Source organism: Lissotriton vulgaris, chromosome 10, assembly GCF_964263255.1.
Source record: "Lissotriton vulgaris chromosome 10, aLisVul1.2, whole genome shotgun sequence".
Taxonomy (NCBI): Eukaryota; Metazoa; Chordata; class Amphibia; order Caudata; family Salamandridae; genus Lissotriton; species Lissotriton vulgaris.
In genome coordinates, this window is record NC_141698.1 from 449,930,930 (window position 1) to 449,950,387 (window position 19,458).

Here is a 19,458-nt window from a genome sequence, read left to right on the forward strand (position 1 = left end):
AGGAGGAGATGACCTGGTGGACGAAGGAGAATATAACGATGGGGAAGCCTCTAACGCCACCGGACCCAACTGTGACCATCACCACAGACGCATCCCAGAAAGGATGGGGCGCACACATGAACAGGCTCAGAGTGAGGGGTCTGTGGAACCCAGGAGATGCGGTCAAGCACATCAACTACCTGGAACTGAAAACAGTGTTGCTGGCCCTCAAGGCCTTCCAAAAGCACCTTTACAACAGAAGGGTGTTGATACAGACAGACAACACCACAACGATGTTTTACATCAACAAGCAAGGGGGGACTCAGTCATTCCCTCTGTCGAGCTTGGCTCAAGAAATATGGAGATGGGCGATCCCACTCAGGATAGACCTGCTGGCCATACACCTGCCAGGGAAGGACAATGTGGAAGCAGATTGGCTCAGCAGGCAAGCATCGGTGTCCCACGAATGGGAACTGAACAACCAAGAGACAGAGAACCTGTTCAGGAGGTGGGGCACACCAACAATAGACCTGTTTGCAACACGCCGGAATGCAAAATGCCAACACTTTGCATCGAGGGAACAGGAACCAATGTCCCATGGGAATGCCCTATGGATAAGCTGGTCAAAGAAATTTGCCTACGCTTTTCCACCGACGCCACTGATCCCCAGAGTCCTGAACAAGTGCAGGTCGAGCAACATGACTCTCATCCTGGTGGCTCCCCAATGGGCGAGGCAGACTTGGTACTCCCAGATTATGGAGATGGCGCAGGGCAGAGCACACAAGTTCCCAAAAAGAAGAGACCTTCTCTCCATGGAAGGGGGACAAGTTCTACACCCAGAACCAGAAAGCCTCTTCCTGTCAGCGTGGCTCCTGAGGACTTAGAGTTTGCTCATCTAAAACTACCAGAGAGCACACTTCGGGTGCTGAGAGAAGCAAGGAGACCCAGTACACGGAAGTGCTATGGGGAGAAATGGAAGAGGTTCACGCAGTGGTGCCATAAGAAAAACCTGGAGAAAAAACTGACTAGAGTCTACAGTACTCAGATACCTCACGCACCTGATCAAAGCCAAACTAAGCTCGTCCTCGCTGAGGGTTCACCTGGCAGCGATTGTGGCATACACAAGGGGAGAAACAGGGAGAAGTTTCTTCACTTCCAGAGTAGTGAAAAGGTTCTTGGAAGGAGCAAAGAGAATAGCGCCACCCAAGAGGATGCCGCCGCCGGCATGGAACTTGAACGTGGTACTGACGGAACTCATGAAGCCGCCGTTTGAACCCATCCATAAAGCGTCACTACAAATACTGACAATGAAGACAGCCTTTCTAGTAGCAATAACATCGCTACGCAGAGTGAGCGAACTACAAGCTTTAACGCTGCAAGAACCGTACATACAAATACACAGTGACAGGGTCGTGATGAGGACAGACCCGCATTTCATGCCCAAGGTAGTATCTAAATTCCACATGAACCAAAGTATCCAGATCCCTAGCTTCTTCCAGAAGCCCACATCAAATGCGGAGAGGGCGCTCCACACTCTGGATGCAAGGCGGGCAGTAATGCACTATATAGAAAGGACGAAAGAACACAGGAAGACAAAACAATTCTTTGTGTCCTTCGCAAGGAGTCTCCTGGATAGACCAGTGACTAAGAACACCATAGCAAGATGGATTGCAAAAACAATACAGCTCTGCCACATGCAAGCGGGTGAGGAGCTCACGGAGGGGCCACAAGCCCACTCAACCAGGAAGAAAGGGGCAACAATCGCCTTCCAGGCAAACACGCCCATCCAAGACATATGCCTGGCTGCAACATGGGCTTCGGTGCACACTTTCACTAAACACTATTGCGTAGATGTGCAGATGAACAAGGAAGCACAAGTGGGCCAAAGAGTGCTTCAACATATCTTTAACAACCAACGCTCATCTTCCACCCAGCCGCCACATGAGTGACAAAACCGCTACGAAATCAATGCACAGCATAGTGAATCCAGAAAGATTCACGCTGCAAAACGAATAGTTTCTTACCTGTTGGTGTAGTTTTGCAGCTTGAAGATCTTTCTGGATTCACTAGCGAACCCACCCACCTCCGCCAGAAAGATGAGGCTGGAGAAGGTGGAAGGACATAGAGTAAGATGGGAACGCTTAACAAGACAAATATACGTGAAGAAGTTTACGTTGAAGGAAAGTTTAATACACATAGCCATGGATTCACTACAAAGGAGGAAAGAAAAAAGAATCCGAAGATGGCGCCCAAGGGTGGGAGCTTCCGCAGGAAGCGTGCCGACGTCACGAAGGTGCACCAAATGGTGGGACGTCGACGCCCACCTGGGCTACAAAAAAAAAAAAAAAGACTACGAATCCGGACCCAACCACCAGATCGCGGAATAATGCACAGCATAGTGAATCCAGAAAGATCTTCAAGCTGCAAAACTACACCGACAGGTAAGAAACTATTCGTAACGGATGCCTCCCTCCTAGGATGGGGAGCACATACAGATCACCTTCAGTTTCAGGGCAAATGGTCACCAAATTAAACCACTTACCACATCAATCTGCTAGAGCTACGAGCAGTTCATTTGGCTCTGAAAGCCTTTCAGGCATCATTCCGTACCAGCTCCCTGCTTTTCCAGACGGACAATACGACAACAATGTTCTACCTCAACAAGCATGAAGGCTAGAGATCCAGACCATTATCTCGGGAAGCTCAGACCATTTGGAAGTGGCTCTTAGCCAGAAATCTGACCATAACAGCAACTCGCCTCCCAGATGTTCAAAATGCTCAGGCCGACACTCTAAGCAGACTCCTTCAGGAAAATCATGAGTGGGTCTAAACGACGACGTGGTGCGAGATACATTCAAAAGATGGGGTACTCCAGAGGTCGATTTGTTTGCCACCACAGAAAACAACAAATGCCAAAGCTTCGCCTTGAGGTTCTACAAACCGGGAACTCTGAGGAACGTCCAATGGATAAACTGGTCAGGCAGGTTTCTCTAAGCCTTTCCTCTAATCCCCCTGACCCCGGCAGTCCTCATCAAGCTCTCACAGTCACGGGCCAAGATTATTCTCATAGCCCTGGAGTGGCCATGTCACGGGTGGTTCACAGACCTTTTTCAGTGGTCTATCCATCCACATCTCAGGCTTCCATGCAAATCAGACCTTCTAACGAAATTTAGAGGACATATGGTGCATCTCAACCTCTCATCCTTGAATTTGGCTGCATGGCTCTTGAGTTAGTGCAGTATGGACACTTGAACTTACCTCAGGACTGCATGAACATCCTTAAAGAAGTGCCCATCCACACGCTCCGCTTATGCATATAAATGGAAGAGATTCTGTATCTGGTGTTCATCGAAGAATGAGGATCCTACTTCTTGCCAGGAAGATGTCATCCCTCCATACTTGCTTCAGCTAGCACAATCTGGCCTTCAATTTTCTTCCATTAGAGTTCACCTGGCAGCTCTGACTGCTTACAGTAAATGACCTTCACAAACTTCCTTTTTTAGAATTCCTGTTATTAGAGATTTCTTGGAAGGTTTGAAGAAAGTTTTTCCTCCCATTAGAAGCCCTTCTCCTCCTTGTGACCTTAATGTGGTTCTTTCTCGGCAAATGAAATAGCCTTTTGAACCCATTCATAAGACTACTCTTCAGCATCTGTCTTGGAAAACAGCTTTCCTTGTGGCTATCCCTTTCGCCCGCAGGGTAAGCGAAATCCAGGCACTTTGCTGTTGTGAACCATACACAGTTTTCCATACATCTAAAGTCGTCACGAGGACTCATCCGAAATTCCTTCCTGAGGTAATTTTGGACTTCCATGTGAATCAATCTATTTCCTTGCCTACTTTTTTCCAGCATCCTTCTTCTCCAGCGGAGAGATCGCTTCATTCCCTGGATGTTAGAAGGGTTTTGAAGTTCTATTTGGACAAAACTAAAGATCTAAGAAGATCAGATCAGTTATTTGTAAACTATGGCTCTCTCCTGTATGGAGAGAGCCAAGCAATCCATCTCCAGATGGATTGTTTCCTGTATTTTACTCTGTTACCAGAAAGCTAACAAAACTCTTGTAAGTAAGCTTAGGGCTCAGTCTACCAGAGGAAAGGCAGCTACTGCGGTCTTGCTTCGTAATATTCCCATTTCTGAGATTTATAAGACTGCTACCTGGAAGTCAGTCCATACATTCTCAAAACACTACTGCCAGGACTCTGATGCCAAGGCAGATGTTCATGTCAGACAGGCTTCCCTTCAGAACCTTTTTGCTTAAACTGGCATGTCCATTCTCTGTCTCTTCCACCGCATGTTTTTGCTAGTCTATTCAAGTGCTTATAATGATACACGAAAATCGCCTCCAAGAGAAGGAATCATTTCTTACCTGTAACTCCAGTTCTCTTGTGGGGGTATTTCCATGATAAGTCATAAGCAACCCTCCCTCCTCCCTAGTGGAATAGACAGACATATTCATAACATAAAATAGGCATTCACTTCTCTACGCCTTCAAAAAGACTGAAGTAACTGCCACTGGCTGTGCATCATGGGATACTGGTGGTCTCTGGAGATTCTTAAAGGCACAGCTTCTATTTTTTTTATTTTTTTATAAGTATGTTTAATGTAAAGAAAAACAAATTAAAAGACATTACAATAAACAACCAAATGCAAAATAAACCATCATCCGAAATACACAGTGTACAATAAAGTTGTCAACCCAAGTAATGCAAAGCCGTCCCAAAGGTGCAGTTGAGTGGAGCCCGATTAAAAGGTACTTATTCATAGACAGTCTTTCGGCGCACAATTGCAATGTCTCATCATTGGCATTAAACAGGGAGGTATGTGCGAAAGGAGCACATAGCCAGCCTCTGCTCTTGTTCCAGGGGGCCCAAATTTTCGTCCATTTACCAGTGCACCCTCTACTTTAATACACCACTCGCTCAGCTTGCATGCACCAATCCATGTCGGATTCCCAGTCAGCACACGTCAAAGCAACCCATCCCTTCCAAGCTCTAGCAATATTGCGTTTTTCAACCATGCAACCCAAGGTGACCCATATGCGCTCTGGTCTAGATAAATCAGTGGCGTCCCAGATGTTTAAGAGACACAGTTTCGGGGTGGTTTCACTACTTAACAACAAGTTTGAGACATTACAGCAAGGACTTCTACCCAATAGCCCTGGATAGCCGGGCAATCCCACCGTTGGTGTAGATATGTGCCGATCTGACCACAACCACAGGGACAGAACAGAGCTACTTGAAGACCCATCTTTACCAGCACAGAGCTCGTATATTAGGCCCTATGCAGCAATTTGAGTTGAACCAATTTAAAGCTGGAGCGAATTGCAACCTCCCCGGGTGACGCCAGACCTTCCCTCCACTCTTCTTCTGTTATCTCACCCACATCATAGCACCACTTTGTACGGATTTTATCGAGGGTATCGGGTGAGTTATTGGGAATCTTACAGTATGTGAGAGATATGGCCTTCTTGGGGAGATAATCATCTAACCGTCTGTCTTCCAAAGGGGAAGATGCCGGCATGTCCTCACCTCTAGCGAGAACCTTAGTCAACGCATTCCGCACCTGCAGATATCGAAATGTCTCCATCACTCAGTTGGTACTGTCGTTGCAAATCACTGAAAGACACCACATTACCCTTCACCCATAAGTCGTCCTCCCTAGACAAGCCTATCAAGTCCCATTTATCAAATCCAGGTTGCTGGCCGAGCACATTCAAGTCAAGTCAAGTCAGAGAATTTATATAGCGCACTACATACCCAGAGGGTCTCAAGGCGCTTAGGGAGGGGTGGGGGATTACTTGTCAAATATCCACGTTTTAAGTTGCTTTCTGAATGCTAGGTGGTTCTGGGTAAGGCGAAGGTAAGTGGGAAGTGAGTTCCATGTTTTAGCTGCCAGGTAGGAGAAGGATCTACCTCCCATGGTGGTTTTGTTGATGCGAGGTACAGTGGCGAGGGCTTGGTTGGAAGATCGTAGTTGGCGGGAGGGGGTGTAGAAGGACAGTCGTGTGTTGAGGCATTCTGGTCCGATTTCGTAGAGTGCTTTGTGTGCGTGGGTTAGGAGCCGGAAAGTGATCCTCTTATTGACGGGAAGCCAGTGGAGGTTTTTCAGGTGGCCAGAGATGTGTTCTTTACGCGGGATGTCTAATATCATCCTGGCTGAGGCGTTTTGGATTCGTTGGAGTTTTTTCTGGAGTTTAGCGGTAGTACCTGCGTAGAGGGTGCTTCCGTAGTCCAGTCGGCTCGTGACCAGAGCGTGGGTGACCGTTTTCCTAGTTTCGGTGGGGATCCAGCGAAATGTTTTTTTGAGCATGCGCAGAATGTTGAAGCAGGATGAGGAGACGGCGTTGACTTGTCTGTTCATTGAAAGTGAGGAATCCCGGATGACGCCTAGGTTCCGTGCGTGGTCTGTCGGGATGGGTGCTTTTCCAAGGGCTTCTGGCCACCAAGAGTCGTCCCATGCGGAGGGGGATGTACCTAAGATGAGGACTTCTGTTTTATCTGAGTTCAGTTTCAGACGGCTGTGTTTCATCCATTCGGCAACTTCTTTCATTCCTTCGTGTAGGTTAGTTTTGGCGGTGCTAGGGTCATTGGTGAGTGATAGGATCAGTTGAGTGTCATCCGCGTAGGAGATGATGTTGAGGTTGTGTTGGCGGGCGATGGCCGCGAGGGGGCTCATGTATACGTTGAAGAGGGTGGGGCTGAGTGAAGATCCTTGTGGTACACCGCAGAGGACTTCAGTGGCCTCTGACTTGAATGGTGGAAGGCGGACTCTCTGGGTTCTTCCGGTGAGGAACGAGGTGATCCATTCAAGTGCTTTTCCTTGGATTCCGATGTTTCTGAGGCGCTGTAGAAGGGTGCTATGGCAGACTGTGTCGAAGGCTGCGGAGAGGTCGAGGAGGATGAGGGGGACTGTGTCTCCATTGTCCAGTAGAGTTCGAATGTCGTCTGTTGCTGCGATGAGGGCGGTCTCAGTGCTGTGTTTTGCTCGGAAGCCGGACTGTGAGGAGTCGAGGGATTTGTTGGCTTCGAGGAAGGCGGCGAGCTGGTTGTTGACAGCTTTCTCGATGACTTTGGCCGGGAATGGAAGGAGCGAGATGGGGCGGTAATTTTTGAGTTCGGTGGGGTCCGCTGTGGGTTTTTTCAGAAGGGCGCTGAGTTCAGCGTGCTTCCAGCTTTCCGGGAAGGTGGCGGAGTTGAAGGAGCAGTTGATGACGTCTCGGAGGTGCGGTGCTATGATGGAGTCTGCTTTGTTGAAGATGTGGTGAGGGCATGGGTCTGTGGGGGATCCTGAGTGGATGGAGTTCATCAGGCGGATGGTGTCCTCAGTGGAGATTGGGTTCCAGTCGTTAAGGATGTTCAAGGGGGGTGAATGTTCAGCATATGGTTGGGTGGGTTGGTCTCCGGGTTGGTTGTCGAAGCTGTTGTGGATGTCTGCAATTTTGTTGTGGAAGAATGAAGCTAGGGAGTCTGAGAGGGCTTGAGAGGGGGTGATGTCGTTGGAGTTGGCCGAGGGATTGGTAAATTCCTTGACGATGTTGAAAAGTTCCTTGCTGTTGTGGGCGTTGTTATCTAGTCGATCCTTGAAGGCGGTTTTCTTGGCCTTTCGGATTAGTTGGTGGTGTATGCGAGTGGCGTTTTTGAAGGCGTCCTTGGTGTTGGTGGTTGGGTCTTTTTTCCAGGCCTTCTCAAGGGAGCGGCAGAGTTTCTTGGACTTCTTAAGATCATCGTTGAACCATGAGGCCTTCTTGCTGCCAGGTTTGCTTTGTCGTTTTTTCAGTGGTGCTAGGATGTCGGCGCTGTTGGATAACCATAGGGTGAGGTTGGTGGCGGCTTGGTCGGGGTTTGAAGAGTGGGCTGGGGGGTTTAGAAGGAGCGATGACGAGATCTGGTCGATGTTGATTTTGTTCCAGTTTCTTTGCAGAGTTGGTTGGGGGTGGTTGATGGGTTTGGGCTTGTTGTAGGTAAAGTGAACGCAGCTGTGGTCAGTCCAGAGGAGAGCCGTAGTGTGGCTGAAGGAGACGTGATTGCTGGAGGTGAAGATAGGGTCGAGAGTGTGACCTGCGATGTGGGTGGGGGAAGTGACCAGTTGTTTAAGTCCGAGGTTGGCGAGGTTGTCCAAGAGGGTGGTGGTGTTGCGGTCGTTGTTCTTTTCAAGGTGAAAATTGAGGTCTCCCAGAAGGATGTAATCTTTGGAGGGGAGCGCGTGTGGAGTGATGAAGTCCGTGATGTCTTCACTGAATTGTGCGCGGGGTCCTGGTGGCCTGTAAAGGAGGGTGCCTCTGAGTGTGGTCTTGGGGTCGATGTGGATCTGGAAGTGAAGGTGTTCAGAGTTGGCGAGATTGACGTCAGAGCTGGTTGAGATGTGGATGGATTTTTTATGGACGATAGCGATTCCTCCTCCTGTGTGGCCGGTACGGTCCTTGCGTATGATCTTATAGTCTTCTGGGATGGCAATGGTGATGTCTGGGGCGGAGGAAGCGTTCATCCATGTTTCTGTTAGGAAGGCGACGTCTGGAGAGATGGTGTCTAGTAGATTCCATAGGTCAATGGCGTGCCTGTGGACCGATCGGGTGTTGAGAAGGATGCATTGTAGGTGGTTGGGGTCGGGAATCTGAGGTGTGAGCGTAGCGGAGTTGGTGACGGTAGCGATGAATTTGCAGGAGTAGCATGAGAAAGGTCCATGGGTGTGTCCAGGAGCGGCTTGGACGCAGTTGGTGGAGCGGCCGGGGTTAAGGGCTAGGAGGGTGGAGGCATCGTAGGTAATGCGGGAGGGCTGGGCAATGTGAGGGCCAGGGGGTATGGCGCTGGGCGCGGTCCAGGCGCGGACGGGCGTAGACGGGCTTACCTTTGGCGCACCTTCGGCGCGGATTGGGCGCGGTCGCTGCGCGTGAACGCTGCGCGCGGGAACAACTGTCATATATGGATAGTGGAGGGGGAGGGGCGAGGGCGGCTCAGCTGGGAGGCGGGGCGGGCTCACGAGGACGACAACAACAAACAAAATGGAGGCGGAGGGGGGAGCACAGCGGAGCGCTAGAGGCAAACGCGCTAACAAAGTAAAAACAACAGAATTAAATAGTCAAAGTCCAAATGAAGCCAAGCGGCAAACAGGCAGACAGCAGGCAATACGATTTGGCAATTTTACAAGCAATGCTGCACAACGATACCAAATTTCTCCAAGGGACACTGGGAGCGACCACTCTGCTCGAGAGAGAGGAGCGAGTCACGGCGCCTTCAGGTAGGGGAGCGCTGTTTCTGGTCAGTGGGAGGGCGGCTCAGCTGGGAGGCGGGGCGGGCTCACGAGGACGACAACAACAAACAAAATGGAGGCGGAGGGGGGAGCACAGCGGAGTGCTAGAGGCAAACGCGCTAACAAAGTAAAAACAACAGAATTAAATAGTCAAAGTGCAAATGAAGCCAAGCGGCAAACAGGCAGACAGCAGGCAATACGATTTGGCAATTTTACAAGCAATGCAGCACAACGATACCAAATGTCTCCAAGGGACACTGGGAGCGACCACTCTGCTCGAGAGAGAGGAGCGAGTCACGGCGCCTTCAGGTAGGGGAGCGCTGTTTCTGGTCAGTGGGAGGGCGGCTCAGCTGGGAGGCGGGGCGGGCTCACGAGGACGACAACAACAAACAAAATGGAGGCGGAGGGGGGAGCACAGCGGAGCGCTAGGGGCAAACGCCCTAACAAAGTAAAAACAGCAGAATTAAATAGTCAAAGTGCAAATGAAGCCAAGCGGCAAACAGGCAGACAGCAGGCAATACGATTTGGCAATTTTACAAGCAATGCAGCACAACGATACCAAATGTCTCCAAGGGACACTGGGAGCGACCACTCTGCTCGAGAGAGAGGAGCGAGTCACGGCGCCTTCAGGTAGGGGAGCGCTGTTTCTGGTCAGTGGGAGGGCGGCTCAGCTGGGAGGCGGGGCGGGCTCACGAGGACGACAACAACAAACAAAATGGAGGCGGAGGGGGGAGCACAGCGGAGCGCTAGAGGCAAACGCGCTAACAAAGTAAAAACAACAGAATTAAATAGTCAAAGTGCAAATGAAGCCAAGCGGCAAACAGGCAGACAGCAGGCAATACGATTTGGCAATTTTACAAGCAATGCAGCACAACGATACCAAATGTCTCCAAGGGACACTGGGAGCGACCACTCTGCTCGAGAGAGAGGAGCGAAAGGAGTCAAGCGATGGGGTTGCCTGCATGATTTTACCCTTCCATCCCAGTGCCGAATTTGCTTTATGTCAGACTGAGACCGTCGTGGAGGTCAGAGTAAATTTGGGCTCCAATATCGACCCCTCCCCCTCCCCCCGTAGAGTACCCTCAAGTACGTCCCCGGAAGCATATTATGTCTATCCATTCGATATGGTGGGTCATCTACTGGTCAGTGCATTCAATGGGTAAGTACAATTAACTGTGAAGCCCAATAATAGGTCTTGATGGACGGCAGGGTGATGCTGCCGTCGTACCAGCTCCGAATAAGTTTGGCGTAGGCAATTCGAGGCGTACCATTATTCCACAAAAGGTTACGGACTTCAGACTTGATAGAATTAAAATATTGAGCCGGGACCAGATATGGTGTATTTTCCAACCCACAGAGAAAATGAGGGTGCACCATCATTTTATAAAGTGCTGCTCTCCCGAAAAGCGTGAGAGGAAGGGTCCTCCAATGCTGCACGTCCACCCTGAGACGCTAAAGGGGAGGGAGCAGGTTCAGTTGGGGAAAAAAAACCTGCCTCATCAGTCGTGGCGTAGATGCCCAAATACCGGAAAACGTTAATGATAATTTTAGCACCACAACTTGGTGGAAAAATCGGAGGTCGGCCACTCAAAACATATATAAGGGATTTATACCAATTAATTGTATAGATAGAATATTTTTAAAAAAGGATAAAAACATGGAGCATTTCATGGATAGAAGCTTGGGGATTGGCAAGATAAAGTAAAATATTATCTGCGTGAAGGGACACTCTGTCCTCCCATTCCGGCGACCAGTTGAGCCCTCGAATCCAGGGATCCTCCCTAAACCATATAGCAAGAGGTTCAAGCGCCAGAGCAAAGAGTGGGGACAATGGGCAGCCCTGCCGTGTACCATGTCTCAATAAAAAAACTGCCGATCTGCACCTGTTAACTGCAACTCTCGCCAAAGGTTTCGAATAGAGGAGATGTATCCAAGCCATGAATCGGTCACCGAAGCCATACCGTTTCAACGCTGTGAAGAAGAACGGCCATTCAATCATGTTGAATGCCATCTTGGCGTCCAAGGACATGATAACTAAGTCTTCCTGGATGGTAGAGACCTGTTCGAAGACACCAAATAAACGGCGGCGATTAAGGGCTGTGTTTTTGGTTGTTATGAAGCCAGTCTGGTCCAGGTGAATCAGCTTAGAAAGAAGGGGCGAGAGGCGTTGGGCCAATATTTTGGCCAGGATTTTGACCTCTGGGTCAAGGAGGGTTATGGGCCGGTAGGAAGAACATTGATCTGGAGTTTTCCCTTGTTTGTGAATAACGACTATATTGGCTAAACGTTGCGTGGGTGGGAGAACGCCCTCCTGCACACTAGCATCATACATGCGTTGCAAATGAGGGGCAATGAGTGAAGCCACAGATTTGTATAGTTCAATTGAGAGGCCACTCGGATCCATAGCTTTCCCAGACTGTAGGGAGGAAATCTCTTTGGTGATTTCCTCAGATGTTAACGCCCCGTCCAGGTCTGCAACCTCCTGTGGGTCTAGACATGGTAGTGGTCTCATGAAGAGCAACTCTGCAGCCTCCTCCTGTGTGGAGGTGGCAATGGGAGAATAAACACCGCTAAAATAAGTAGCAAAGGCAGGCGCCTGCGATGTCAGCTTTATCATGGTGGCGAATAGATGTATATGGACACAGGATCAAGACTGATTTGCATATGGCTGGGTTCAAACTGGAATGGCATGGTGAGCAAAAAAACGATGGATTTAGGCCCAGATCTCTGTACTGGGGTGAATGTATGACATTGTTTTGCATTCTGTCCATCAACTATTGTTTTTGCATGCGGCGGACAGATGTATAGTCTACGATTTCTGCCACCCACCTACTTGCCAGATCTCTTTTATCAAGCCAAGCAAGCAACTTACTTGTTTTGTCACCAGTGTCGTAGATCCTGTGCTGAGTGGCCCTATAGTAAATCTTAGCGGCATTTCCCGCAATATCTCCGTATTCTTTTTGTTTGACGGCCAATTGATGTGAAGTCTCCGGTGATCCCTCAGTAACTAGCTCCTGTTCAAGGGCCAAAATCTCACCTTCTATAGCCTCCAGTTGGTTCAGATTTTCTTTCTTTTGCCCGGCCACTCCCACTACCCCACATCCGCGTATCACGGTCTTAAATGCTTCCCTCAATACTACGTCAGACTGGACTGAGCCTACATTTTCTCCAAAATAGAGCTGAGTGGCCTCAGTCAATGCGGTGTGTATCTCAGGAATTTTGAGATACCAAGGTTGAAGAACCATCTTTCGTCGCCCCGATGGGGGCGTGCCACCATAGCAAGTCACAATAGGTGAGTGATCAGAAATGCCCCTAGGGAGTATAGACATCTTATCAAACGGGGGCAGCTGTGCAGTAAAAAAAGATAATCAATTCGCAAAAGACTGCCATGTGCACCGGAGTAAGCGGTATATTGTTTCTCCCTGGGATTACAAACCTGCCAAACATCTATAAGGCCAAGAGCCCTCAAAAAATCAGAGAGCAAACATCCCGATGATTCGCTCCCTCTAGTGGGCAGGCGATCTAACCTTCCATCTAAAGCGGCTATGCAATCTCCCCCCAAGAACATATCCCCTTCAGGTAAGCGTAATAGATGCGCACCCAAGTAATTCATGGTGGTAGCGTGCAACCGTGGTGGAATATATAGCGATGTGACGTTAAGAGATATACCTTCCCACTTCCGGAAACCGAAACAAACTGACCCGAAGGGTCATGGGTGACAGTTTGAACCTGAAAAGGAAGGGAGTTGCGCACTAGGATTCCCACCCCCCTGGATCCTCTGGTATAGCCTGCATGTGCTATGAGCCTATAACCCCACCTGTTGAGCGCACAGTAAGAGGAACTCTGGTTATGAGTTTCTTGGAGAAGCAGCAGGTCTGGCATGTGGTGTTTAAGATATTGTAACACTACACCTCTCTTTATTCGGTCCCCCAGACCATTTACATTCCAGTAGAAAAGTTTGAGGTGACCCAATGGAGGACCCACACACTCTTCAACACTCATCATTGTTGGGCAATAGATAGGGCCCCCCGGCCCCTGCTACAGATGACGAGCATTCTTGATCTGGCAAACAATCGCTCCAAAAAGAACCCCACCCTATATATTGTGCGCTTTAAGCCAAATTGGTCACATGCTCAAAAAATAAATGTAAATCCAATGATAGAATCAACAAACCAAGATGGAAAACGGACCCCGGCGTTCTTCTTACAACATCCGTTGAATATTCACTACACAAACAAAAAAGAAACACATAAAAAAGAAACCCCTAGAACTACCCAAGAAATGCCCCCACCCTGCCTCCCTGAATTGTGGACTTGGAAGTGCTCACCCCTCAAACATGCAGAGCGCCTGTACCCCCCCCCCTCCCCCCCCCCCCCCCCACACACACACCAAAGAACTGTATAGCGGGGAACGCTACTCAGCCCAGACAACCCAACAGTGCTGCCCATGAAGAACAATATTTGCCCCCCCCCCCCCCCAAAAAAAATTCATAGCCTTGCCCAATAATGAATAATCTAACAGATTTCTCAACAGAGCTACTCAACTTCACATAGCAACCCCAAGTCCCGTCAGCCCCCACAACCCCCGGACTGCGCTCAATAGAGCTTAAGAGGAACAATACAAACTTGTCATTCAAATAAAACCGCAGTTTGTCCAGGAGTTTGCCAGGTGTCACTACACCAGGTCGGGCCACTGGCCACCTGGATTCCCGCAAGATCGCAACACAGAGCCCACCGCGCCACCAGACTGCAGCTATCGTTGGCATCCACCCGGTCACAGGAACTTCATACTGCCTCAGAGCGAGAGTTGACAGATGGGGAGGAACGCTTCTGTGCCCCAACATCTCTACAGCCTTCCAGCCAGTCCCAAGCGTCCTCCGGGGTTTGGAAAAACCACGTCTTCCCACCAGCTTGCACTCGGAGCTTAGCGGGAAACATCATAGCGTATTTTAAGTTGTGGCCACGAAGAGCACGTTTGACTTCCAGGGAGGATCGGCGCTGAAGTTGTACCTTGTACGTGACGTCGGGGAAGAAGGTTCTTATAGTTATTTATCTTAAGTGGTGGAGCAGTTCTCGCTGTCTGGAGAATGGCATCCCGGTCACGGAAATTGAAGATCCGGGTCAAGAGGGGACGCGGCGGGGCACCCGTCTTCGGTGGGCCCCCAGGGACCCTATGAGCACGTTCCACAGAGAAGAATTAGGACAAGGACCGGGTTTGCAGATGATTCTGAATGAGGTCTTCGACATAGAGGTCCGCCGCCTGTCCCTCCGCCCGCTCCTGGACCCCCGAAATCCGCATGTTTCGGCATGCCCTCCCTTCATAATCTTCCAACTTGGCCGCTAGATCAGAGGTCTGTGCTTGAAGGCGCTTAATGGTATTGTCCATCGTTTTTGCGGATTGGAGGTGGAACCCTCGTTCGTCTTGACTGTCTCCCATGTTTCTGAGGTCCGCTCGAATCAAGGTAATTTCGGTGGTAACTGTGTCAATTTTCCTTTTGAGTGCCGTGCGAACCTCCTGGATGACCTCCATTACATCAGCCAAGGTCAAGGCGGTCTCTTCCGACTGATTTTTTACGTCTGGCTAGCTCTTGTGCCCCTCCGGTCTTGTGTGCGCAAACTTGGCCAGTCGCGCAGCTGGTGGCTGCTTGGTACTCTTCTCCGCCGCCATGTGTGCTATCCCAAGGGGTATAATGAGTCAGATATGCGTGCGGCAACTTTTGCCCTCATTATCTCACAGGACTCCTAGATCAATGAAAAAGCCTGGAGAGCCCAGTGTCCAAGACTCAAATCATGAGCCACGGCGGCACCACAAGTGACTGGAGGGGGGGAAGAGAGCCAAAAAAGCAGGCCTCCAATCCCTACTAGGCCCAAAGAACAGTCAAGGCATCCGCAGCTTCCACACCGGGCTGCAGTCTGCAATCTGCCGCGGAGCACCATGCAACGTCACAGCCGGCTTTCCTGCCTGTGCTGCGGCTCTGGACAGCTGGAACGAGATCTGTGCTCCGGTCGCCGATTATGGTTGTTCGAGCGGCCGGAGTGACAGGACTTTGTAAGCAATTCAGTCGCTAATATCTGAGCACTGGAAGCAGATTATTTTAGCGGATCAGGGGGAATATTGCTGCGGCGGTGCTCGGAGCACTAACCACGGGCGGCCATCTCAGTTGCAGTGAAGCCACACCCCCGACAGCTTCTATTTTGAGACTTGTAATGGCATCCTATGGGCTACTCTGTCCAACCCTTTCATTTCTATCATGAAAAAAGGAGTTTTGTGAAGGGGAGTTAAACTCCATAAAAATGGCAAATTATAAGTTTACTGGCTATCTTTTTTCACTTCAAGATGAAGTCGTGGCCAGTGTAGCCTAGTTAGTTAGGCTGCATTATTGTCTTTTCTATCTCTTAAGTGTTATTGAATGCCTTCCTGAAGAAAGGCTTAACATATCCACTTAAGAAGATATATCTAAGGAAGTGCTCCTTGGGTCCCGGTACGTGGGCTGGACTATTCCAAGTGCTTATGACTTATCACGGAAATACACCTACAAGAGAACTGGAGTTACAGGTAGGAAACTATTCCTTATATCTAAACTCCTTACAAGAATATACCACCCAGTTTTTTGATACTTAATTATGGTTTCTGCAGGTGTTCTGTAGTTATTCTTTGCGGTCAATATAAGGTTTCCTTCTCGCCCCTTATGTACCTTAACATCTATTATTTTCTTTCTTGCTTACACAAGCAGCATTTGGTAACTGTAAGCACACTTGTTTGTATATGTTCTGATTATGTATGAGATGTGGTGAACATTGCATTGATTGAAAATGTTCACTTACCGTTCTTTTACATTGCTTTTGTTCAGCTGTGAACTGTAGGATTTTAGTGAACTGTGTACCTAGAACATGAAAGGTATTTTCTTATTGGAGTAATACGTGCCCAAATAGTTTGTTTTTAAAGGGGAAATTAGTGATCAAGATACTGGTGCTACTACTAGGCATTCATTATTATTATTTGGAGCTGGACCTTTTAAGTAATCCAGATTTCTTGTATGTGCCCCATCTCAATGGCAGGAACACAGCAGATTACCTTGATGGAACAGCAATTGTTTATAATTGTTTTGCAATATTTAATCCAGATTTCTTGTATGTGCCCCTACTCAATGGCAGGAACACAGCAGATTGCCTTAATGGAGCAGCAATTGTTTATAATTGTTTTGCAATATTTAATCCAGATTTATTGTATGTGCCCCTATTTAATGGCAGGAACACGGCAGATTCCCTTGATGGAGCAGCAATTGTTAATAATTGTTTTGCAATATTTAATCTGTTGTTCGCTTATTCTTCTCTCCTATAAAGGTATGGATGAGAAGAATGCTCCAAAACTCAATGAACTCATTCAACTGGGGTGAGTAAGGTTTTTTTTCCTTCACATTTTTCCATAAGAAATAACAAACGAATATGTGGAATATTCAGCTTTTAGATTTCATTTACAATCTTAAACAATTCTTATATGTCCAAGCATCATGACCGACAATTCTATTCATGCCCATCATTCCTAAAGTATCCTAGGAAGCTTTTTAGGAGGCTGGTGTTAAGGAGTAATGGCAATGCTTTGCTGAACAAGAGTTGTCCTGCTGTATTTTGCCATGTTTGCATTGACAAATATGTGGAACTGAGGGAATGGCAAATCTAGAAGTTTGCAGTACCTCCTTGGAGAGCTGTCTGAGCATCTTGATACTTTGTGCCACTTATCTGTGAGCTTCATCATTTATCTTAAATCACTATCACCAAAACCAAAGTTTCAATTAGGCAGAAGCCTTTGCTTTAGACCAAGTGTTTCTTAATCTTATGACATCTGTGGACCACCACTTAATCACTACTAAAACCCAGGGATCCCAGTCTAAGCAATTTCTGTGATTTGCATTGAAAATAATACCATAAAATACAGAAATAAGTATTCACAAATTACACAATATTTTATTTAAATTACAAATGCACAAGATCTACAAAAACACAAAGTTCAGTTTTAATAAGAAGCATAGAGCTTTTCAATATGTGATTTAATTTAAAAAGTTACTCATACCAGACTCTTAAAGCTGTTTTTGTTATCCCGTTGTTGTTGGAGAGAATCGTTTGACAACCTCAGAACATGACAACCTGCTCCCTCAAGATCATGGAAACAGTATACTACCTTTCACTCAGTCACTTGTGCTTACTTAGTTGTTCTCAGAGTTACCAGATTGAACAGGCTGTGCGTTTCAATAAGAATTTATTGAACAGTTGTTATTCTAATGTAGAATAAATCGGCTGCAAAAACCATTAGACAGTAGCAGAGATATATGATTAGCAGTACTACGAAAGTAAAGGGATGGTACAGTTCTACCATTTTGCAGAAATCATAAATATATACAAGTACATAAAATACATAAGTGCATACTCCTACGATGTCTCCCTAACTAGAAGTACCTAAATGTACCTAGCATCTATGTAGGTGTTATGCCAAGAATCCCTCTAGGATCTAGTCCACCCCATTACCGGAGAATTAGAGAATGTGGGACCCCGGTGGGGGAGAGACAGAGAGAGAGGGTGGGAGACCGAGACAGACAGAGATAGGAATAGAGACAGAGACATATAGAGGCAGAGACAGGGACGGGGGCAGACAGGGACGGGGGCAGACAGGGACGGGGGCAGACAGGGACGGGGGCAGACAGGGACGGGGGCAGACAGGGACGGGGGCAGACAGGGACGGGGGCAGACAGGGACGGGGGCAGACAGGGACGGGGGCAGACAGGGACGGGGGCAGACAGGGACGGGGGCCGACAGGGACGGGGGCCGACAGGGACGGGGGCCGACAGGGACGGGGGCCGACAGGGACGGGGGCCGACAGAGACGGGGGCCGACAGAGACGGGGGCCGACAGAGACGGGGGCCGACAGGGACGGGGGCCGACAGGGACGGGGGCCGACAGGGACGGGGGCCGACAGAGACGGGGGCCGACAGAGACGGGGGCCGACAGAGACGGGGGCCGACGGAGACGGGGGCCGACGGAGACGGGGGCCGACGGAGACGGGGGCCGACGGAGACGGGGGCCGACGGAGACGGGGGCCGACGGAGAGAGGGAGACGGGGAGGCAAAGGGAGGGAAGAGGGAAAGAGAGTGAAACGGAGAGAGGGAGGCAAAGGGAGGGAGAGAGAGTGAGACGGAGCGAGGGAGACGGGGAGGCAAAGGGAGGGAGAGAGAGTGAGACGGAGAGAGTGAGACGGGGAGGCAAAGGGAGGGAGAGAGAGTGAGACGGAGAGAGGGAGACGGGGAGGCAAAGGGAAGGAGAGAGAGTGAGACGGAGAGAGAGGGAGACAGAGAGAGGGAGACCGAGGGTGACAGAGAGGGAAAAAGGGAGGCAAAGGGCGACGGACCTAGGGAGACGGACCTAGGGAGACGGACCTAGGGAGACGGACCTAGGGAGACGGACCTAGGGAGACGGACCTAGGGAGACGGACCTAGGGAGACGGACCTAGGGAGACGGACCTAGGGAGACGGACCTAGGGAGACGGACGGAGGGGGGCGGACGGAGGGTATGGAGGGGGACGGACGGACGGAGGGGGACGGACGGGCGGAGGGGGACGGACGGACGGAGGGGGACAGACAGACGGAGGGGGACAGACAGACGGAGGGGGACAGACAGACGGACGGGGACAGACAGACGGAGGGGGACAGACGGACGGACGGGGACAGACGGACGGACGGGGACAGACGGACGGACGGGGACAGACAGACAGACGGGGACAGACAGACAGACGGGGACAGACAGACAGACGGACGGACGGGGACAGACAGACGGACGGACGGGGACAGACAGACAGACGGACGGACGGGGACAGACAGACGGACGGACGGGGACAGACGGACGGGGACAGACGGACGGACGGGGACAGACGGACGGACGGGGACAGACAGACGGACGGACGGACACAGACAGACGGACGGACGGGGACAGACGGACGGACGGACGGGGACAGACGGACGGACGGACGGACGGACGGACGGGGACAGACGGACGGGGACAGACGGACGGACGGGGACAGACAGACAGACAGACAGACGGACGGACGGGGACAGACGGACGGACGGGGACAGACGGACGGACGGGGACAGACGGACGGACGGACGGGGACAGACGGACGGACGGACGGGGACAGACGGACGGACGGACGGGGACAGACGGACGGACGGGGACAGACGGACGGACG

The 19,458-nt window shown here is 49.9% G+C and overlaps 1 protein-coding gene across 2 annotated transcripts in view; it reads left to right on the forward strand.

The window, feature by feature from the left end:
* The window catches only part of CRAMP1 (cramped chromatin regulator 1), a 1,243,281-nt gene that overhangs the window by 214,771 nt on the left and 1,009,052 nt on the right, over window positions 1–19,458 (forward strand). For both annotated transcript variants that reach the window (XM_086941303.1, XM_086941302.1), the window contains exon 6: window positions 16,569–16,617. In XM_086941303.1, the coding sequence (XP_086797429.1) occupies window positions 16,569–16,617 (49 nt within the window). The remainder of the gene's footprint in view (window positions 1–16,568; window positions 16,618–19,458) is intronic.